Below are 19545 nucleotides of genomic sequence, written 5' to 3' on the forward strand. Positions count from 1 at the left end.
TGCAGTGAGCCGAGATCACGCCACTGCACTCCAGCCTGGGCAACAGAGTGAGACTCTGTCTCAAAAAAAAAAAAAAAAAAGAAAGAAAGAAAAAGGTGGCTAAGAAGAGCCTCACTGAGAGAAAGTGATATTTCAACAAAGACTTCAATGAAGAGAAAAGATCTAGGGGATGGTGTTCCAGGTCAAGGGGAGTTTGTGCAAAGGCTCTGAGGCAGGACAGTGCCTGCTGTGTTGAAGGAGCAGTGAGGAGGAGGCCCCTGTGGCTGGAGCAGAGTGGGGGAGGGAGGGGGTGGGGAAGGTCAACAAGTGCCGGGTGGGCCTTGGGGAGGACTTGGCTTTTACCCGAGGGGAGGGGGAGTGGGAGCCATGGAGGCAAAGGAGGGATGTGCCCTGACTCAGGTGCTCACAGGTGCTCTCTGGCTACCGGGGGGAGGACAGACTGAGGGGAAAGAGACCAGCTGAGATTGAGATGATGATAGTTTGGACCAAGATGTAGCAGGAGAGAGGGTGAAAAGCGTTCAGATTCTGAAAGCAGAGCCCACAGAATTTGTTGGTGTCTCAGCAAAACCCACTGAGAATGACCAAAGTTTTCTGGTCGGTGCCACTTGAAGGGTGGAGCTGCTGTTGTCTGAGATTATGGCAGGTTGGAGTGGAGGGAGGTGGTTTAGGGATGAGAGCTGTAGGTAACATCCCTCCCCTAGCTGGGCTGTTTGGGTTTGAGAGGTGTGTTAGACGAGGAAATGAGGGGTGGGCAGTTGTATCCAAGAGTCTGGAGTGGCGGGGAGGGGCCCCACCTGGATCCGACGGTCTCACCTGAGTGAATGGAACCGAGAGTTACACCATCTTAAATTGTGCCCCACCTGGATCCGACGGTCTCACCTGAGTGAATGGAACCAAGAGAGTTACACCATCTTAAATTGTCAAGTCCATTCATATGTTGGCACAGATAATCACAGTGCATAGGCAAAGCTTGAGCTACCGGGGTGTTCACCCCAACATTTTATCTAATAAAAGTGAAACCAGGCTGGGCGTGGTGGCTCATACCAGCCTGGACAACATAGTGAGACCGCCATCTCTAAAAAATATGAAAATTAGCCAGGCGTGGTGGTGCATGTGTAGTCCCAACTACTCAGAAGGCTGAGGTAGGAGGGTCGCTTAAGCCAAGGAGGTCAAGGCTGCCATGAGCCATGAATGCACCACTGCACTCCAGCCTTGGGTGACAGAGCAAGACCCTGTCTCTTTTTTTTTTTTTTTTTGAGATGGAGTCTCACTCTGTCACCCAGGCTGGAGTGCAGTGGCGAATGGTCTGTGCTCACTGCAAGCTCCACCTCCCAGGTTCACGCCATTCTCCTGCCTCAGCCTCCCAAGTAGCTGGGACTACAGGCGCCCGCCACCACGCCCGGCTAATTTTTTGTATTTTTAGTAGAGACGGGGTTTCATCATGTTAGCCAGGGTGGTCTCGATCTCCTGACCTCATGATCCGCCCGCCTTGGCTTCCCAAAGTGCTGGGATTACAGGCTTGAGCCACCATGCCCGGCCAAGACCCTGTCTCATAAAAAAAAAAAAAAAAAAAGTGAAACCAACGAAAAAAACCCAGCAGCCAGAGCCTACATAAGTATCAGCCAATACGGGGGATGATTAAATCGTGACATCTCTATACTACACGATATTATGTTAGATTTGATATTGCAGAGAAATATTTAAAGACTGGGGAAAACGGTCAAGACGAATGGTTTTGTGAACAAAGGCAGGTCTTGATAACATACATGCAGTATTCCCCTGGCTCTGTAAAGTATGCGTGCTTAAAAATGTCAGGAAGGTATTTTGTTTGTAGTTGTTTTTTTTTTTTTTCCGGGATTTCTCAATCTCAGGGCCGTTGTCCTCAGGGGCCGAATCATTCTTTGTGGTGGAGAATGTCCTGTGAGTATCTAGTTTCCATCAATGCCAGTGGCGTTTCATTCCCCGAGCTATGACAACCCCAAATGTCTCCAAGTATTTCCAAATGTCCCCTGAGGAACAGAATCACCCCCTGGCTGAGAGCCCCAGTTCTAGATAAATGTGTGGTTGCTTGTCATGAGGGGGATGGGTTATTTTATCAGAGAAAACAACAGAAGAAACAGGACAAGAGAGGTGTCTGTAATCCCAGTGCTTTGGGAGGCCAAGGCAAGTGGATCGCTTGAACCCAGGAGTACAAGACCAGCCTGGGTGACATAGTGAGATCCCATCTCTACAAAAAAATTAAAAATTAAAAAATTAGCCAGAAGTGGTGGTGTACACCTGTAGTCCCAGCTACTTGGGGGACTGAGGTGGGAGGATTGCTGGGGCTGGGGGAGGTCGAGACTGCAGTGAGCCATGATTGCGCTGTTGCATTCCAGCCTGGGCAACAGAGCAAGACCTTGTTTCAGAAAAAAAAAAAAAAAAAAGAAGAAGAAGAAGAAAGAAAAAGAAGAAACAGGTGACAGAGAAAAGGGAGCCAAAGGTTCTCAGCCTGAGGCTCCCGGGCAGGTGGGGTGGGGATGGCTGAGCCTCCTAGTGCCTCACGAGGACCTCCCTCCCCTAGCTGGGCCTGGAGCGCTTCCACAGTGTGGGGATCATGGGTCTCAACTCAGAAGAGTGGGTCATCGCCAGCATTGGTGCCATCACGGCAGGGTAAAGGGCACGCGGCCTCTCCCCGGAGTGTTTTGGGGACAGGAAGCCACCAGCCCACCTTCTATGGGATCCCAAGGAAGAGTCCTCAGGACAGGGAGCTGACAAGAGCTCCCACTTAAGTCTATGCTTGATGGGATTTTTCAACTGCCCAGTCCTGAGCATGCTCAGCTCACCCTCCCAGACAGTCTCTACCCAGTGAACTCATATACATCCTGTGAAGCCCCACACTCATGTCCCCTCTTCCAGAAAGCCCTCCCCACTTCTTGAGGCTCTCCAGCACTGAGCCCTCTCTCCACCCATCCAGAACACTGGGAAACCTCTTGAGAGCAAGATCCAAGCCTGGACTGTCCCTGAATTCCACCTCCCAACAGGGTATGTTGTGAGGGTCAGGTGCTGCGGATTCCCAGGAACCTTGCACTCACCCAGCAGTGAGTAGCTGGGATTACAGGCATGCGCCAACACACCCGGCTAATTTTTTTGCATTTTTAGTAGAGACAGGGTGTCATCATGTTGTCCAGGCTGGTCTCTAACTCCTGGCCTCAAGCGATCCGCCCGCTTCAGCCTCCCAAAGTGCTGGGATTACAGGCATGAGCCACCATGCCTGGCTGATACCAATTTTAAATAATAATTAATATGCTAAGAGCTCTAATGGAAAAAGCAGACAGAACCTACAACAGGTGGGTTCTTGTAAGCAGAGAGATGGAAACTCTAAGAAATCAAAAGGAAATGATGGTCATCAAAAACACTGACATAAAGAAAGCATGCTTCCAGTGGGCTCGGCAGTGGACTGAATACGGCCGAGGAAATCATGAGTGAACCTGAAGCTGGGTCAATAGAAACATCCCACGCCGAAAATCTTAAAGAAAAAAAGAGGCCAGGCACGGTGGCTCATGCCTATAGCCCCAGCACTTTAGGAGGCCGACGGGGGAGGACTGCCTGAGCCCAGGCACTCAAGGCCAGCCTGAGAAACTTAGCAAGACCCTGTCTCTATTTAAAAAAAAAAAAAAATTAATTAAGAAGAAAAAAGAAAAGACAAAAACACAATGAAATGAAATGAACAAATGGAAAAGAACCGTGGGACAATACAGAAAGTGTAACACACACATAATGAGAGTTGGTTACAGATCTGAGGCCGAGGCCAGCGGATCACCTGAGGTCAGGAGTTTGAGACCAGCCTGGCCAACATGGTGAAACCCTGTCTCTACTAAAAATACAAAAATAGCCAGGTGTGGTGGCAGACGCCTGTAATCCCAGCTACTCGGGAGGCTGAGGCAGGAGAGTCACTTGAACCTGGAAGGCAGATGCAGTGAGCCGAGACCGCATGACTGCACTCCAGCCTGGGCAACAAGAGCAAAACTCCATGTCAAAAGAAAAGAAAAAGAAAGAAAAAATAAAAAATCACTGAGAATTCTCCAGGAACTCACCAAGTATCAACAAGGAGACATTTAAAAAAAATTAAGGCCAGGTGCAGTGGCTCGCTCCTGTAATCCCAGCACTTTGGGAGGCCAAGGTGGGAGGATCACTTGAGCTCAGAAGTTCAACACCAGCCTGGGCAACATAGCGAGACCTCATCTTTACAAAAATTAAAAAACAGAAAAAAAAATTAGCTGGGCCCGATGGCACATGCTTGTGGCCCCCGGCTACTCAGGAAGCCAATGTGGGAGGACTGCTTGAGCCTGGGAGGGTGAGGCTGCAGTGAGCCATGAAAGCGCCACTCCACTCCAGCTTGGGTGACAGAGTGAGACCCCACCTCAAAAAACAAAACAAACAGGTGGGGCGCAGTGGCTCATGCATGTAATCCCAGCACTTTGGGAGGCCAAAGCGGGCAGATCACCTGAGGTCAGGAGTTCAAGACCAGCCTGGCCAACATGGTGAAACCCCCTCTCTAAAAAAATACAAAAATTAGTCGGGCATGATGGTGGGTGCCTGTAGTCCCAGCTACTTGGGAGGCTGAGGTGGCAGAATCACTTGAATCCAGAAGGCAGAGGTTGTAGTGAGCCAAGATTGTGCCATTACACTCCAGCCTGGGTGACAGAGTGAGACTCCGTCTAAAACAAAAACAAATTAAAATTAAAACATCAGAACAACGATAAAAATATTCTGAAACATAAGCAGATTCATTTATATGAAGAAAAAAGCATGCAAGAATATCTGGGAAAATTCTGAAGCAGAATTATAAAGGGAAACTACCACTACCAGACTTTTTTTTTTTTTCAGACGGAGTTTCACTCTTGTTGCCCAGGCTGGAGTGCAATGGCTTGATCTCGGCTCAGCGCAACCTCTGCCTCCCAGGTTCAAGCGATTCTCCTACCTCAGCCTCCTGAGTAGCTGGGATTACAGGTATGTGCCACCACATCCGGCTAATTTTGTATTTTTTAGTAGAGACAGGGTTTCTCTATGTTGGTCAGGCTGGTCTCGAACTCCCGACCTCAGGTGATCCACCCGCCTCAGCCTCCCAAAGTGCTGGGATTACAGGCGTGAGCCACTGCGTCCGGGCACACTACCAGATATTAATTAGGTCACACAGTGGCAGAAATGCAAAGGTGAGTACTGTGCATGTGAGGGAAGCCAGGGAGAGACACAAACGTATGCAGGAATTGAAAAATGCAACCAAAGACGGCATCTCAAATAAGTGAAGACAGGTTATTCAATAAATAGGGTGGATCGCCTTGCATAGCTATTGGGGAAATAGAGCTGGGGCCCTACCTCTTGGCTAAATAAATTCCAGATGGAACAAATTGAAATGTGAGAAAGAAAGAGGGAAGGGAGGCAGGAAAAAGGGGGAAGAAGAATTGAATTCCTAGGAGAAATCATGGGAGAACTTAAAAGAAAAACACCCTAAACAATAAACAATAACAGCCCAAAAGCCATTTCAAGGAAAACTTGATAACTTGATAATGGATCACTTGAGGTTAGGAGTTCCAGACCAGCCTGGGTGAGAGTGAGACTCCATCTCAAAAAAAAAAAAAAAAAAAAAGAAAAGGAAAAAGAGCCAAGCGCAGTGGCTCACGCCTGTCATCCCAACACTTTGGGAGGCCGAGGTGGGTGGATCATGAGGTCAGGAGTTCAAGACCAGCCTGGCCAAGATGGCGAAACCCCCATCTCTACCCAAAATACAAAAATTACCAGGGCGTGGTGGCGCACTCCTGTAATCCCAGCTACTTGGGAGGCTGAGGCAGGAGAATGGATTGAACCCAGGAGGCGGAGGTTGTGCTCAGCTGAGCTCCCACCGCTACTCTCCAGCCTGGGTGACAGAGTGAGACTCCATCTCAAAAAAATTAAAATTGGCTGGGCGTGGTGGCTCATGCCTGTAATCCCAGCACTTTGGGAGGCTGAGGCGGGCGGATCACGAGGTCAGGAGATCGAGACCATCCTGGCTAACACGGTGAAACCCCACCTCTACTAAAAATACAAAAAATTAGTCGGGCGAGGTGGCTGGCGCCTGTAGTCCCAGCTACTCAGGAGGCTGAGGCAAGAGAAGCGTGAACCCCAGGGGGCGGAGCCTGCAGTGAGCCGAGATTGCACCACTGCACTCCAGACTGGGTGACAGCGAGACTCCGTCTCAAAAAAAAAAAAAAAAAAAAAAATTAAAATTAAAATTAAAATTAAAAATTAGAAAAAATCCTGGGCAAGTCGACTTGCTGAGGCTGTTTCTTTATCTGTAGACAGGGATGAAGCAGTGCCCACCTCATGGAGTGCTTGTGAAGAGTCCATGAGAGAACTCTTGGGGAAAGCCTGACTTTTTTTTTTCTGTTTGAGTTGGAGTTTCGCTCTTGTTGCCCAGGCTGGAGTGCAATGGCATGATCTCGGCTCACCGCAACCTCTGCCTCCTGGGTTCAAGCGATTCTCCTGCCTCAGCCTCCTGAGTAGCTGGGATTATAGGTGCCTGACAGCATGCCCAGCTAATTTTTCCTGTTTTTAGTAGAGACAGCCTTCACCGTGTTGGTTAGGCTGGTCTCAAACTCCTGACTTCAGGTGATCCACCCGCCTCGGCCTCCCAAAGTGCTGGGATTAGAGGCGTGAGCCACCTCGCCCAGCTTTTTTTTTTTTTTAGACAGGGTCTCTCCTGTTGCCCAGGCTGGAGTGCAGTGCAGTGGTGCAATCTTGGCTCACTGAAATCTCTGCCTCCCGGGTTCAAGAGTTTCTTGTGACTCAGCCTCCCAAGTAGCTGGGTCTACAGGTGTGCACCGTACGTTAGGCTAATTTTTGTATTTTTAGTAGAGACAGGGTTTCGCCATGTTGCCCAGGCTGGTCTTGAACTCCTGGCCTCAAATGATCCACCTGCCTTGGTCTCCTAAAGTGCTGGGATTACAGGTGTGAGCCACCATGCCTGGCCAGAAAGCCCTACCACGTTTTTACACATCCCTAGTCCTTCCACTGCATCTTGGAGGGTCTGGGAACCCTGAAGGAACCACTGTAGACCCTCTTTCACTCCATATTCTTACTTTAGGAGCTCAGACCCAAAACCATACCCCGAAGGCCTAAAAGAACCTTTCTCTGGTAAGGCACAGGGCAGGGAAAGCCACACTCTGATGCTGGGAATGGGTTTTTTGGTTCCAGAGTAGAAGGGAGAAGACATGCTCCAGAGTCCCCAGTGCTCAGCTGAGCCCGCCTGAGTCCCCAGCTGCTGCCTGCTGACAAAAGTGATCTCAATCAGTGGCTGCCACGGTGATCCTGCAATGTGGGCCACTCAGGAATGGAACTCCTGCTCCTCTGGGTGGAGCTGGAGCTGGAGCACAGATGGGACACAGGTTCACCGAGCTCTGCCACACTGAGGCCAGAGAAAAACCCACCATAGGGAAACTGGGAGATGGCATGCTAGCTCTTGGGAAAAAATGTCTTTGCCTACATTTTTCTTTCCATCCATCCATCCATCCATCCATCCATCCATCCATCCATCCATCCACTCATCCATCCTTCCTTCCTTCCATCCACCCATTGATCTATCCATCCAGGCATCCTTCCTTCCCCCCGTCTACCCATTAATCCACCCATTGATCCACCCATCCATGCATCCTTCCTTCCATCCATCCATCCATCCATCCATCCATCCATCCATCCACCCATCTGCCCTTCTTTCCTTTCCTTCCTTCCTTCCCTCCCTCCCTTCCTTCCCTCCTTCCTTCCATTCACCCATCCATCCATCCTTCCATCCTTTCTTCCACCCACCCACCCATCTATTCATCCATGGTCCACCCAACCAATCATCCACTCCTCCATCAAACCGCCCATCCACTCACCCACCCATCTGTTCATCCATCATCCATGCATCCACCTTATGAAACCAAGTTTTCTTCTCAACCCAAACCTTGCTGTCTGCTTCCAAGCAGAGAGCACAGCAACAGAAGCAGGATGTGAGCCGAATTCTCTGCGCTCTTGAATTGCTGGTGGCGTCGTCTCCAGCGTTGCTCATGCTCCCCGCCCCCACCAGGCTTGGTCCCAACTCTCCTTCCCCTTTTTGGTCACTGATCTGGGGGCACTGGGACAGGTAGTCGGGGCAGGGGGCCCCAGGCTACCTTGCACGCCTGCCCACTGACTGGACAGGAGGAACCAGGCAGATGCATGCGTCTGCTTTCCCATCTGACTTTATTTCACGTTTTTTTCTATAAAACTCCTCCATAATTTCACAATTTAACAAAAGTTTAAAATCCAGGAAAGAAACAATCCTGTAACTTGTTACAGACACGATTCTCCTTATTCCTTTTATCCAGGAGTTGGTCTCGGGCCGATGAGTGTCCTAGTTCCTAGTGAGACACATTCTTTGTAAAAACCCTTATGGGCAAGAAAGGTATTCGATACCATTTGCTTTCCGGCGTCGGTTTACATTTTTGTTCAGGAGAGAGCAAAACACAGAGATTTGCACTGGGGGCAGGCGGCTTAACACGAAACACGTGGCAGTCACAAAGTGCCGGGCCCCTTCCTATGGAAGTGTCCCCAGAGCCCTCGTGGGCCCAGCCGCCGGGCAGCTGGGGTGGGGTGGGAGAGCAGCTGGGGATGCTGCCTTTGGAGCCCATGCTGCCCAGCACGTCCATCGGGTGGTCACGGAGCCAGCCCTGGGCCCAGAGCAGCTCTGGAGGACAACGTGAGGCCTTCCGGCCAGAGGAGGTAACTGAGAACTGGGTTGGTGCTTCTGGAGGCCTTGGAAACGGCAGGAAGGGCCAGACGCCACCACCGAGAGCAGGCAGGGGAGCCCGGCCCTCCTCTGGCTGAGCGGAGGCTGCTCGAGTCGTTGTGTGGATCCTGGGGGACTCTTGCGAAGGAGAAAGGCCAGCACCCTGGGCTGAGGTTCCTGTCCGTGACCCCCGCAGCCTCTGTGCATAGAGCACGCAGCAGCACGGGACCCCCGGTCAGCCCCCCTCAGGCCAGTTTCTTCAGTTCAATGTCTTAGTTTCCAGAGAAGAAAGGAAGCGCCCCACGGTGGAGTATTGTTGGCCGACCTGGGAAGGGGAGAGGGGGCACAGGGGCCTGCCCTCTTCCTGATACCTGAAGGCAGTGGGGCCAGGAGAGAAACAGAGCAGGTGGCGAGGAGTCCCGGAGGCTTCCTCGGAAGGTTCTCGGGCCTTTCCCAGAGAGTTCTGGGGACTTTCCCCAGGACAGCTGGCATTGGGGGCAGCCTTGGAGGCAGGGGTCCCCACCAAGGAGTGTTCAGGATCTGCTGACAGAATCAGAGCAGGGACAAGATGAGGGACCTCAGGGAGGGACAGATGGAGTCCCCCAAGTCTGAACTCACAGGCTGGGGAGGAGGAGACATCTAGGTGGGTTCAAGGGGGCGCGAGCCCACCTCCAGGCCCTCAGCCCGCTTTTCCTCATAACTTGGTCAGGGCACAAGGACTTGAAAGGACTTGAAAGTCAGGGGGTTGAGAGGACTGGAGGTGCCTCCAGTCAAGGTCTGGGAAACAGAGGCTAACCAGGCAGGCCTCTGGGACCCCCAGCCAAGGTGGGCTGGCTCCACGGGAGCATCCTGGCCCTGGAAGAGTGGGCCGGGGAGGAGGACCGGCTTGGCCCCTGGAGAATCTCAGGCACACCAGGAGTGGGGCTACAGGTGCGGCACCAGCATGAATTGCGGCGGTGGAGGCCAGGGCGGGCCAGGCGGGGACCAGAGGGAAAGGCAGCCTGGGAGGGCCAACCCGGCCAACCCACCCAGCCTGCCGACGGCCGAGCCCACGCTCGAGGAGCTGACCAGAGTCCAATGCACCTCAGAAAACTCCATAAACTATCCCGTCTTATTTGGCAAAAGCTCATATTTTTTTTCAAAGTTTGAAGACTTGAATGAAAGAGAGGAAGAGGAGCCTATGGGAGGAGGCCGAGCCCCAGGGCGGCTGATGAGAGTCTGTCCACGGAGACTGATGGCGCTAGTCTTGCGTAGAGCCCGAGAGCAGAGTGGTGGCTCCCGGGTGCCCTGAGGACTCGCTGCCCTTTGTAGTGTTGGCCGGCCCCCCGGGAGCCCCAGTAGGAGGCGGCGGCATCCTTGGAAGGGCAAAGGGAGAATTCCTCCATGCGCCTGGAGAGGGCCAGCTGCCGGGCCTGGCTCGGCCTCCAGCCCCACAACAACACCGCAGAGACATCTTAACCTACAAGCCCCACCGTACACACCCCCCACCCACCCCACGTGCACTGCTGCACAGAAACGCACATGGACACTGCTCTTGACCAGACAGTGCACACACATATATAATAGAGAGAACTATACAGCACGGACCCCAGCGCAGCGCGAGCCGGGGAGGAGCCGGCGCTAGGTCTACACGGAGGACGACGCAGACACACAGGCAGGGCCTCCTGAGGTCCAGGGTGGGCGGAGGGTGTGTTTTGAACCATTCGGGAGGCTGGAGACGCCCCCCAGCCGTTGGTCCGCTGCTCAGAAAGGCTGGGGCAGCGACGCCCTGCCGCACAGCCCGCCGAGCAGTGGGGGCTGGTCCCAAGGCTGGGCAAGGGGCCCCCAGCCCTGTCTCTGCCCAGAGCTGCCTTCAACACCAGCCGCTCTCTGAAGGGAGCCCGGGGGGCGGCTCGCGTGTGGCCCAGCCCGGCCCCAGGGCTCCTGGCGATGGAGCAGGGAGAGTGGGCAGGGAGCCGCCGAGGAAAGTGCAGCGGGCCGTGCGGGCGAGGACAGGGCTGTCGCTAAGGCAGTGCTGCGGGCAGGCGAGACGGGAGAGGAGGGCAGGCGAGGCCCGGCTGCAGCCTCCCAGGACCCCGGCGGTGGGGGCCCGGCACGCGGCCCAGGGTCATGTGGCCACGGCCTCCAGGTAGCTCTGCAGTTTGCGCACGGTGGTCTCATCCAGGGAGAAGAGGTCGAAATCGAAGGTGGTGTTGGTGACGTTGAAGTGGCCAGTCTCCTCGATCAGATTCACAATCTGTAAGGTGGTGGCAGATGGCTTCAGGGGCAGGAGACCAAGGGTGGGGTTGCCCTGTTTCCCAAGAGAGGTACGGGGCTCCTGGGGCAGCACCAGCGGCCCCCGCAGCCCACACTCCTCACAGGCACCCCGACCTCGGCTGGGCAGGACCCTCGGGGACGATACCTGCTGCAGCACGTTGCGCTCCCGCAGCGCCATCAGCCTCCGGTGTAGCTCCACCAGCTCGTCTGTGTAGGCCTGGGGACAGGGGCAGGTCTCAGCAGCATGTGGGGGCCCTGGGTCCTTCCTGCTCCCATGCCCAGCCCCATCCATGACCCAGTCCATCCCAGCACAGGACAGAGGTAGCCACATCCACCCCAAGGAAGGCCCAAGGCTGCAGGGGCAGCCCCTCAGCTCCAAGGCCACGCTGGGAGGGGAGGAAGGACTGTCCCTGCTCCTGCCCAGGAACAGCCCGACTGTGGGGTGTTGGGGGGCTCTGGGGTCCTCCACTGGCTGCAACTCCCACCACCCACTCCTCCGTAGCCCCCCCTCCTTGTCGTAGGTGCCCCCACACCTTGTCCTAGGTGCCCCCCACCTTGTCGTAGGTCCCCCCCACCTTGTCCTAGGTCCCCCACACCTTGTCCTAGGTGCCCCCCACCTTGTCCTAGGTCCCCCCCACCTTGTCCTAGGTCCCCCACACCTTGTCCTAGGTCCCCCACACCTTGTCCTAGGTCCCCACACCTTGTCCTAGGTCCCCCCCACCTTGTCCTAGGTCCCCCCCCACCTTGTCCTAGGTCCCCCCACCTTGTCGTAGGTCCCCCCCCACCTTGTCCTAGGTCCCCCCACCTTGTCGTAGGTGCCCCCCACCTTGTCCTAGGTCCCCCCACCTTGTCGTAGGTCCCCCCCACCTTGTCCTAGGTCCCCCCACCTTGTCGTAGGTGCCCCCCACCTTGTCGTAGGTCCCCCCCACCTTGTCGTAGGTGCCCTTCTTGAGGATCTTCTCAGGCTTGCTGCAGGACTCGGGGCTCCTCCGGCCTGACACCTGCAGGGAACCCAGGTCTCTGCTGAGCTGTGGCCCACACCCTCCCCAGCCCCGAAGGCCCCACAAACCCTCCTAGGACAGCCCAGCCCAGGGCTAAGCCCGGCCTCCGGTGCACCCCCTGCCTGCAGGCCCCAGGCTCACCTTGCTGTTGGGCGGGGGTGGCTTCTGGGGGGGTGGGGGCTCGCGGCTGGGCAGGGAGGAGTCGGCACTGTTGTCACTCTCGCTGTCGCTGAAGCTCAACCTGAACCAACACACGGGGACGCATCAGGCCCCTGCTGCCCCCACTGCCCCCATCCCACCCCCAGGCTCAAGCCTCTGCCCTGCACAGAGTCGGTGCCTGAGCTCACACACCCCCAACAGCTCCATTCAGCTCTGGGCAGGAACCTCAACTTAAAAAAAAATACTGTGTGTGTGGCCACCAAGAGGAAAGAACCCCAAGAAAACCAGGCCACCCAGAGGCCCTTTGGGGGCCGCCCGAGCCGGCCAAGAGTGGCCCAGGATACCCAGGACACAAAGCCCCCCAGCCAGATGGGGCTTGCTGGGCTGTGGTCCTTTGACTTGGTTCTGTGGCTTTAACAAGGGGAGGAGGAGCTGCCTGCTAAAAAACCTGCCCTCTTCTCCCAGCACTGCCCTAGGGCTTCCATGGCCGCCTGTCCCTCTGATGCTCCCGTGGCCACCTGACCCTGGTTTGCTCTGGACAGCAGGCCTCCATTAGTTACATCGGCCCCCTGGCCCTGGAGGGTGTGGTCCTAAACAGGGGTATCTGGTGGTGGGGAGAGGCCCAAGCTCTCAACCTCCCCCACCCTGGGGGGCAGGTCTTTGACCTCTGCCTCAGTTTCCCCATCTGTGAAAGGAGGCTGCTATGACCACACACAGAGCCTGGGCCCATTTTTCTCTCACTCTGCGTGCCTGGGGTCCCGCTCTGCCAGGGATATTTTGCGCTTGATCCAGTGAGAGGGGCCCCTGACAACTATCACTTCACCGAATGTTTAAAACACAGTAAACCCCAGGCCTCCTAGTGAACAAGGTGTCAGAAGCGGCTCGAGCACACTGGACTCCCCGGTGGGCAGCACAGCCATTGCCCCTGTTCCTGGCCTGCTCCTGCCCCAGCGCAGGCTCCGTCCATCTCTTAAACTTGCCCCTCAGTGGCCTCAGGGTGAGGCCACTCTTCTGCAGCTGCCTCCCGGCTCTGGCGGCTCCAGGTCTGGCTCACGTTGCCCAGGCGACACCCCTGCCTGTGCTCCCGCCGGCCTCTGCCCCGCATCCCACAGGTGACTGGGATGACGGCTGGGCAGCGCTGCAGACTGGGCTTCCCAGGCAGCAGACCAGGGTGTGCAGAAGTTCCGACGGTGCGGCCTGTACGCTCCCTGCCCCAGCAACGCAGGGACAAGGCCGGCAAGCCCCCACCCAGGGCCCACACAAACGTTCCCGGAGAATCAAAAGGCACTTTGCGTGCGGCTCGGTCCCTGTGCCGTGCCTGCCAGCCCCTCTAGAACCGAACCCTCCGTCAGCCTCTCTGCGCTCACGGCTCTTGGCGTGAGCAGAATCCACCCTGAATGTCACCTAACGAGGCAGGAACCTGCTTCCAGGTCCTGTCCCGGGACGCCACAGCCCTCCTCGTGTCCAGAGGCTAAGTCCCTGTCGGTCGTGGGCCTGGGCCTCCCACCAGTGGCTCCCCCGCAGTGAGCCGCTGCTCCTGCTCTGTCTGCGGTGGGTGGGAATCCCGCCATGTGCCTGCTGGCCCGGCGCGCTGCACACGGGGGACCAACCAGAACCTGCCGCCCAGCTTGCGGGAAGGTGGTTTTAGTGAACAACACACCTGCAGGCGTCTGTGAGGCTCCCATGCACCTTGCTGGGTGCAGGCTGATAACCAGCCCTGTCTTCAATAGGAGCCACTGAGGCCTGGAGGCCTCAGCCTCACAGGAGGAGGGGCTGACTGCTGGCTCTGCTACAGCTTTGGAAAAGTCTGGACCCCCGCCCGCTGAAGCCTGTGTGCCCAGGGCCAAGGCCTGCATGTTCTCTGCTGTCGCTGGGCTGGAGGCTGAGTGCGTGGAGCTCTCTCAGGTGGGGTCACGCCAAGGGTCCTGCACATCCCAAGGATGAGCCTCGGCACCCCTGTGCCTCCCGAGGAAAAGGCCACAGGTAGCCAAAGCTGCTCCCACACTGGGTGTCCGCTGTCCCAGGACGGGGCTCTCCATGGATCCTCGCCCCGTGTAAGGCAGGTGGGAAAGGACTGGGAGTCTCCTGGCCTGAGAGCAGAGCAACAGGCCTGCTCCCCTCCCCCCACCTCCAGCCGGGGCTCCCTCCTGCACGCTTCCCTGCCAGATAGCCCACACCTGCCAGTGACCACGAGGAGGGATGCCACCCAAGACCCCAGATGGGGGCAGCCCTTGAGGCCCTCAGCCTCAGGGACCAGGAGAGGACACACAGCCCCAGGCCCACCCCAAGGCCCAGGCTGGACTGAGGCCGCCTGGGGATGAATCCCCGCTTTGGCCCTCCCAGGGGACCCTCCAGTCCCAACCCCACCACCAGCCCCACAATCACTGCAGACCCAGCCAGAGTCGCCCCGGGTGGCCGCCTCCGCCCACTGGTTCCCACCGGGCCGTCACCTGGAGTCCCTCCCCGGGTTGGTCTTGCCGGCAGCCTCCTCGCCTGACGAAGAGTCGTCCTCGTCGGACTCCTCGGACTGCAGGTCCTCCACCATGGAGCGCAGGGGTCCTGGGGAGGCGGGGCAGGGAGGGAGGGGAGACAAGGGCAGGGTTCCACTGAGCCTCCAGGGCCCTCGCTTATAAGGCCACGCAGAGCTTCTTGACACTGGTGACCCCCAAATGCACACACCCGCCCACCTGGGGGTCCCTGTGCCCATCTCTAAGAACTGCCCCCACACCAGCAGCCACCCACTTCGCCTAGAACACCCTGGCTGCCCCACTCCCCCTACCTTCCTGGCCCTGCTCGCAGGCCTCAGGGGCCTGGCCGGCAGTGGGCGCGCAGGGCCCCTCCATTGCTGCAGCCGGAGGAGAACCCCTCCTCTGCTCAGGGCACAGAGATCAGAAGCTCTGCCGAGAGCCCAGGGAGGGCGAGGGAGCCACAGCACGGCTGGGAAGCTGGGCCTGGGGTCACAGATCTCTCTGCCTGCACCCTACGCCGGCCTGCCCACCCCCTCGGTAATCCCCTCTCCTGCTCCCAGTCCACCGTCCTCCCCTTTCTCCAGAGGCACACGGTTCCAGTCCCCTACAGACGGCATCTTGGTTTATATTCCTGTTACCAAGGCAACAGAGGGACACAAAGCCCTCAATTACCTTAGTCACATGATCCCGCTTCAGTAGGTCCCCCTCCCTTCCCGGCAGATAAGAACACTTGGAGCGAGTGTGGGCTTCAAGGGCCCCATCCCCCAGCCCCCTCGGCAACTGCACGGCTGAATTCCAGGCCAGACTCCCTCCACAACCCCGCACACTCCTCTCCCCCAGCCCCCCTGCAAAGGATTCCAGGCCGAGGGGGAAGGAGGCTCTTGTTCCAATCCAAGAGTGTAAACGCTTCTGGCCTGGGAGTGGGTGCTGGGGTTTGGGCTGGGGCCGGGGGCTCAGGGCAGCTCTCCCGCTGTGTCCTGCAGGCTGCCTGGTCCCCAGGGCCCTCTCCACTCTGGGGCAGGCTGGAGCAGCCAATGGGCCTGTCCTTTCCCCAAAAAGCCGCCCCTACTCAGGGTGGCCTGCCTGGAGAGGGAGAGGGCACGCCAAATGCTCCGGCAGCAGGACACCCCGGCCGTTCACAGGCAGCCAGCACCTCGGTGGCCCTGGGGAGCGGGTGGGATGGGCGGAGGAGGTGATGCCATCCGTCCATGGTCCCCAGCAGCACAGGGAGAGTTCTGGCCATGGGCAGGGCCCTCACCAGAAGCCCCTCATCAGCCCGGCTCCAGGCACGGGGTGCATGCCAACAGCCACCACAAAGGGCAGTGCCCTGGGCCTGGCTGGAGATCTGGTGACTTGTTCCTACTTTGCTTTTAAATATAGACTCCCCCAAGCCACCAAAACCCTCCATGTACAGATCTGCAGGGCCCAGCCTGCGCAGGCAGCGGACGCTGAGGAATGCGCATGCGGCCTGAGCTCCGGGCCCTCCCCGGCCCCATCGGCGCCCCCTAGCGGCTCTCCATACACACCTTGGCTGTGGTTCTGAGATGGCTCGAAGTCTGAGTCTGAGCTGGAATCTGAGCTGGAGCTGGAGTTGGACGGGCTTGACTGGGCAGACTTCACCCAATGGCGGGGTGGGCAGGGAGGGGAGAGAGGGAGAGCTGTCACCTTTCAGCAGAGACAAAGGGGGGCCCTCTGGTAGTGGCTACGCTGAGTGGATCTCCCCCAGACACCTCCAGGGTCCCAAGGGTACCCACGTGTGCCGCTGAGAACCCACTAGGGAGCCAGCGCCCAGGCCATGTGCAGCCTACAGCCTCCCATGACAGCCCTAGGACTCCCGTGGATTCTTCTCACTGAGGGGTGTCTGGGTTTCCGGTAGCGCCAGGAGACCCTGCGGACCACATGGGCTCTCCTGTCTACCCAGACAGGTGCACAGGGGACTGGGAGGGAGGCTGGCGCAGGGGCCTGAAGTCCCACAAGTGGGTGGGCCTTGCCTTCGTCCAAGAGGGCAGGCATTGACTGGTGTCGCAAAAAGGTCTGGAACAGGAAAGCTGGGTGTGGATGCTTCTTGTTCTGACCCAGCGCTGTCCCGGGGCTCAAGGGTGGCAGAGAGCTCCGTCTCCCCACCCATTTGCTGCTCCTACCGCCAGCTGCCCAAGACACTGAGGAGCATGTGTGCACAAGGGACAGAAGCCATGGGCAAGCCCGGCCCCACCCACCTCCTCCTCCCGCAGCTGTCCTTCCAGGCTCAGCCACCAGGGGGAAGTAAAAGCCACAACAAGGACACAAGGGGTGCGATGCCAGGACAGAGGGTGACAGTGCAGGGCAGGCATGTATGGGGCAGAGGTGCAGCTCCTGGGTGGACGGGAGTCAGGCACTGCAGACACCTGCACGGGAAGGGGCCCATTGTTCTGGGCCCACATTTCTGCCAACGATCCCAAGGGGTGTGCCAGAGGACACGGCGGGCCCAGGGCAGCCCCCTCACCTTGGGGGCCCGTCTGGTGGAACTAGGTGGCTTGAGCCCCTCAGACCAGTCCCCTCCAGGGTCCTCCCTTCGTCAGGAGGAGGCAGCTGGTCTGCTGGATTCTGGCAGGGGCCGCTGCAGCCGCCAGCCATGCAAGGGAAGCTGTGAACGGAGTACTGAGCCGGAGGGACTCAGGACCTTGAATGCCTAGGAGCCCCCGGCACCTCCCCTAGCATGTGGACGAGGCAGCCTCCACCCTGCAGAAGGGGCCCCACGAAGGCCCAAGGCCTCCCCAATCAGCAGGTCCAGACTCACCTGTGCCTGAGAGGGAAAAGGGACTTCCCAAGGGTTTACTGCAGCCCAACCCAGCCCCCTCCTGCCCCTCAAACCAGCCCCTGCCAGTGCCCCTTCCCACCAACACATGGCGCTCCCTGATGAATCGTCACTGGGAAAGCCTGCTGTGGTGCCCATTAGTCACTGCCCACTCAGGCTACCTGAGTCCTGAACACATACCCCAGAGCGTCCAGGACCCCTGACTGGGCCTGCCTGGAGCTGCGTGATGCACAGCCTGGACTTCTGTTCTTGGGGGCCGGGGGTGAGTAAGAGGTGACCAAGAGATGGCCTCTTTAACCCCAGCCTTCTGACCAGCGAGACCTTGCTACTCAGACCAAGGCCGTCCTATGTCAGCCTCAGTTTTCCCAGCACTGCCAGCTGCCTGCACACGGAGGCCAAGGCTAGCCCTCCCTCGACCTCTGGATGGAACCCCTGGGGCAGAGGGGTGGGCACCAACCTGGAGGGAGGTGGACTGGGGAAGTATCCAAGGTCCTGGCCCCATATCCCATGCACTTTCTCACTAAGGGTGGAGAGGGGGCAGTTCAGGCGGCCAAAGGAGGCTGCGCAAGGTCAGCAGGGATGGAAGCAGAGAGGGTGCTGAGCCCCAAGAGGCCCCCGAGCCTGTCCTGGCGCCGTGCCGGACAGAGGAAAGCCAGTCGGCCACACACGCCCCCTTTCCTTCCACCCAAATCCAAGGGGCAGGGAGGAAAAGAATCCGGAAATGGTCTCAGCCAGAAAAGCCCTAAGGTGGTGTGGTCAGAAGGGCCACCAGAGCACGCCCGGGGCTCAGAGGGAGGGCGGAGCAGACTGGGTCCACGACTGGCCTGAGGGTAGGCGGTACCGACTGACTCCAGATCCCCAAGGGCCAGGGAGACCCTAAGGCAGCAGCTGGAGGACGTGGGAGCTCGGCCCGGGGACTCGGCCCAAAGCGCTGCCCTACAAGGGTGGGCGTGGGTCAGACCCCAGCTGGTGCAGATTCCTACCATGGCCGGTTCTGGTAGCACACCCACATGCAGCCTCCGGGGAGGGGCAGCCCAAGACAGCCAAGGGGAAGCCGAGGGGCAAGTGGTCTGGAAGGCCGATGTGCTTCTTCACCATAGCAGCCTGGGCTTTGGCGAAGCCCCCGGCGGAAGAGGCGTCAGGGACTCTCTGCTGTTGGGGCCTAGGTCTCACTCCCGCACAGACCTCAGGGCGCTAAGCCGCATTGCTCAGAAGCCTCTCAGCACGCGGGGCACTCTTCTTCGGCCAGGAGGAAGTCCCAAAGCCTCCTCCAGCAACTCCAGCCTCAAGGCCACCCAGCCACTCTAAGCAGCGGCGTCCGAGGTGGCAGGAAGCTCCCCACAAAATATTCCAGCTGTTTCACAACACTGGTGGCAGGAGCCAGGAGCCAACGCACTCACTGCCGGGGGCCAGGCCGGGTGAGCAGAGCGGAGTGGAGCGGGCCATGGAGCCACCTTGCCGCTGCCCAGAGTGCTGCACACCCAGCCCCAGGTGCCAGAAGGCCTCACCTGGAGATGCCTGGCCTGGGACTGCATGTCACCCAGTACCTATCCCCGACCCTGGGGTAGAAGGGAGGGGATAAGCACCTGCCCAGGGCTGTGGTTGCTGCATAGGCAGAGAAGGGGGCAGGCTCGGTGCCCAGCAGGCACTGCCAGGCCCTCCCACAGCTGGGAGGGCTACTGAGATGGTCCGGGACTTCTGGGAGGTGGCACCGGCCCCCCCATCGCCTCAGGGTCATAGCAGATGGTGCCATCTTCAGCCAGTGCCAAGCCATGGGGAGCACCGGGCACTCAGCCTTGCCAGCCTATGTGTCTATGAGCCAGGACGCACTGTTACCCAGAGGCTGGACCATCACCCCCAGCCAGCCCTGCCACCTCCATGAGGGGCCTGGGGGCAATCAGCGCTGCCCACATAACCCCCTTTGGCTTTGTGGCTGGGACCTGCATTCAAAGCCCCAGCGGCTTTTCAAAGCCTCAGCGACCCTGAGGCAAAGCTTCCCCTTGAGGGCAAGCCGGACCCAAAAAGGCCCCTGAGGGCTGGGGCTGGCAACAGAGGTAAAAGGCCTGACCCTCATCCATCCATTCATTCATTTTCACCTGGCCCAAT

General features: G+C 58.0%; 1 protein-coding gene and 1 pseudogene across 4 annotated transcripts in view; both read right to left on the reverse strand.

Moving 5' to 3' along the window:
* Positions 1-8218: 8218 nt before the first annotated feature.
* LOC129460451 (uncharacterized) lies at positions 8219-10214 on the reverse strand (annotated as a pseudogene).
* MLLT1 (MLLT1 super elongation complex subunit) overlaps positions 8219-19545 on the reverse strand; it is a 74585-nt gene continuing 63258 nt past the window's right edge. For 2 of the 4 annotated variants that reach the window (XM_063615849.1, XM_063615848.1), the window contains 6 exons: positions 16172-16259; positions 14628-14736; positions 12160-12259; positions 11926-12018; positions 11163-11234; positions 8219-10997 (listed from right to left, as the gene is read on the reverse strand). In XM_063615849.1, the coding sequence (XP_063471919.1) occupies positions 10869-10997; positions 11163-11234; positions 11926-12018; positions 12160-12259; positions 14628-14736; positions 16172-16259 (591 nt within the window). In that variant the 3' untranslated portion in view covers positions 8219-10868. The remainder of the gene's footprint in view (positions 10998-11162; positions 11235-11925; positions 12019-12159; positions 12260-14627; positions 14737-16171; positions 16260-19545) is intronic. The other 2 variants (XM_055238265.2, XM_055238264.2) reach the window with 1 other exon arrangement.

The sequence above is a fragment of the Symphalangus syndactylus genome, chromosome 13 (assembly GCF_028878055.3).
Source record: "Symphalangus syndactylus isolate Jambi chromosome 13, NHGRI_mSymSyn1-v2.1_pri, whole genome shotgun sequence".
NCBI classification, from domain to species: Eukaryota; Metazoa; Chordata; class Mammalia; order Primates; family Hylobatidae; genus Symphalangus; species Symphalangus syndactylus.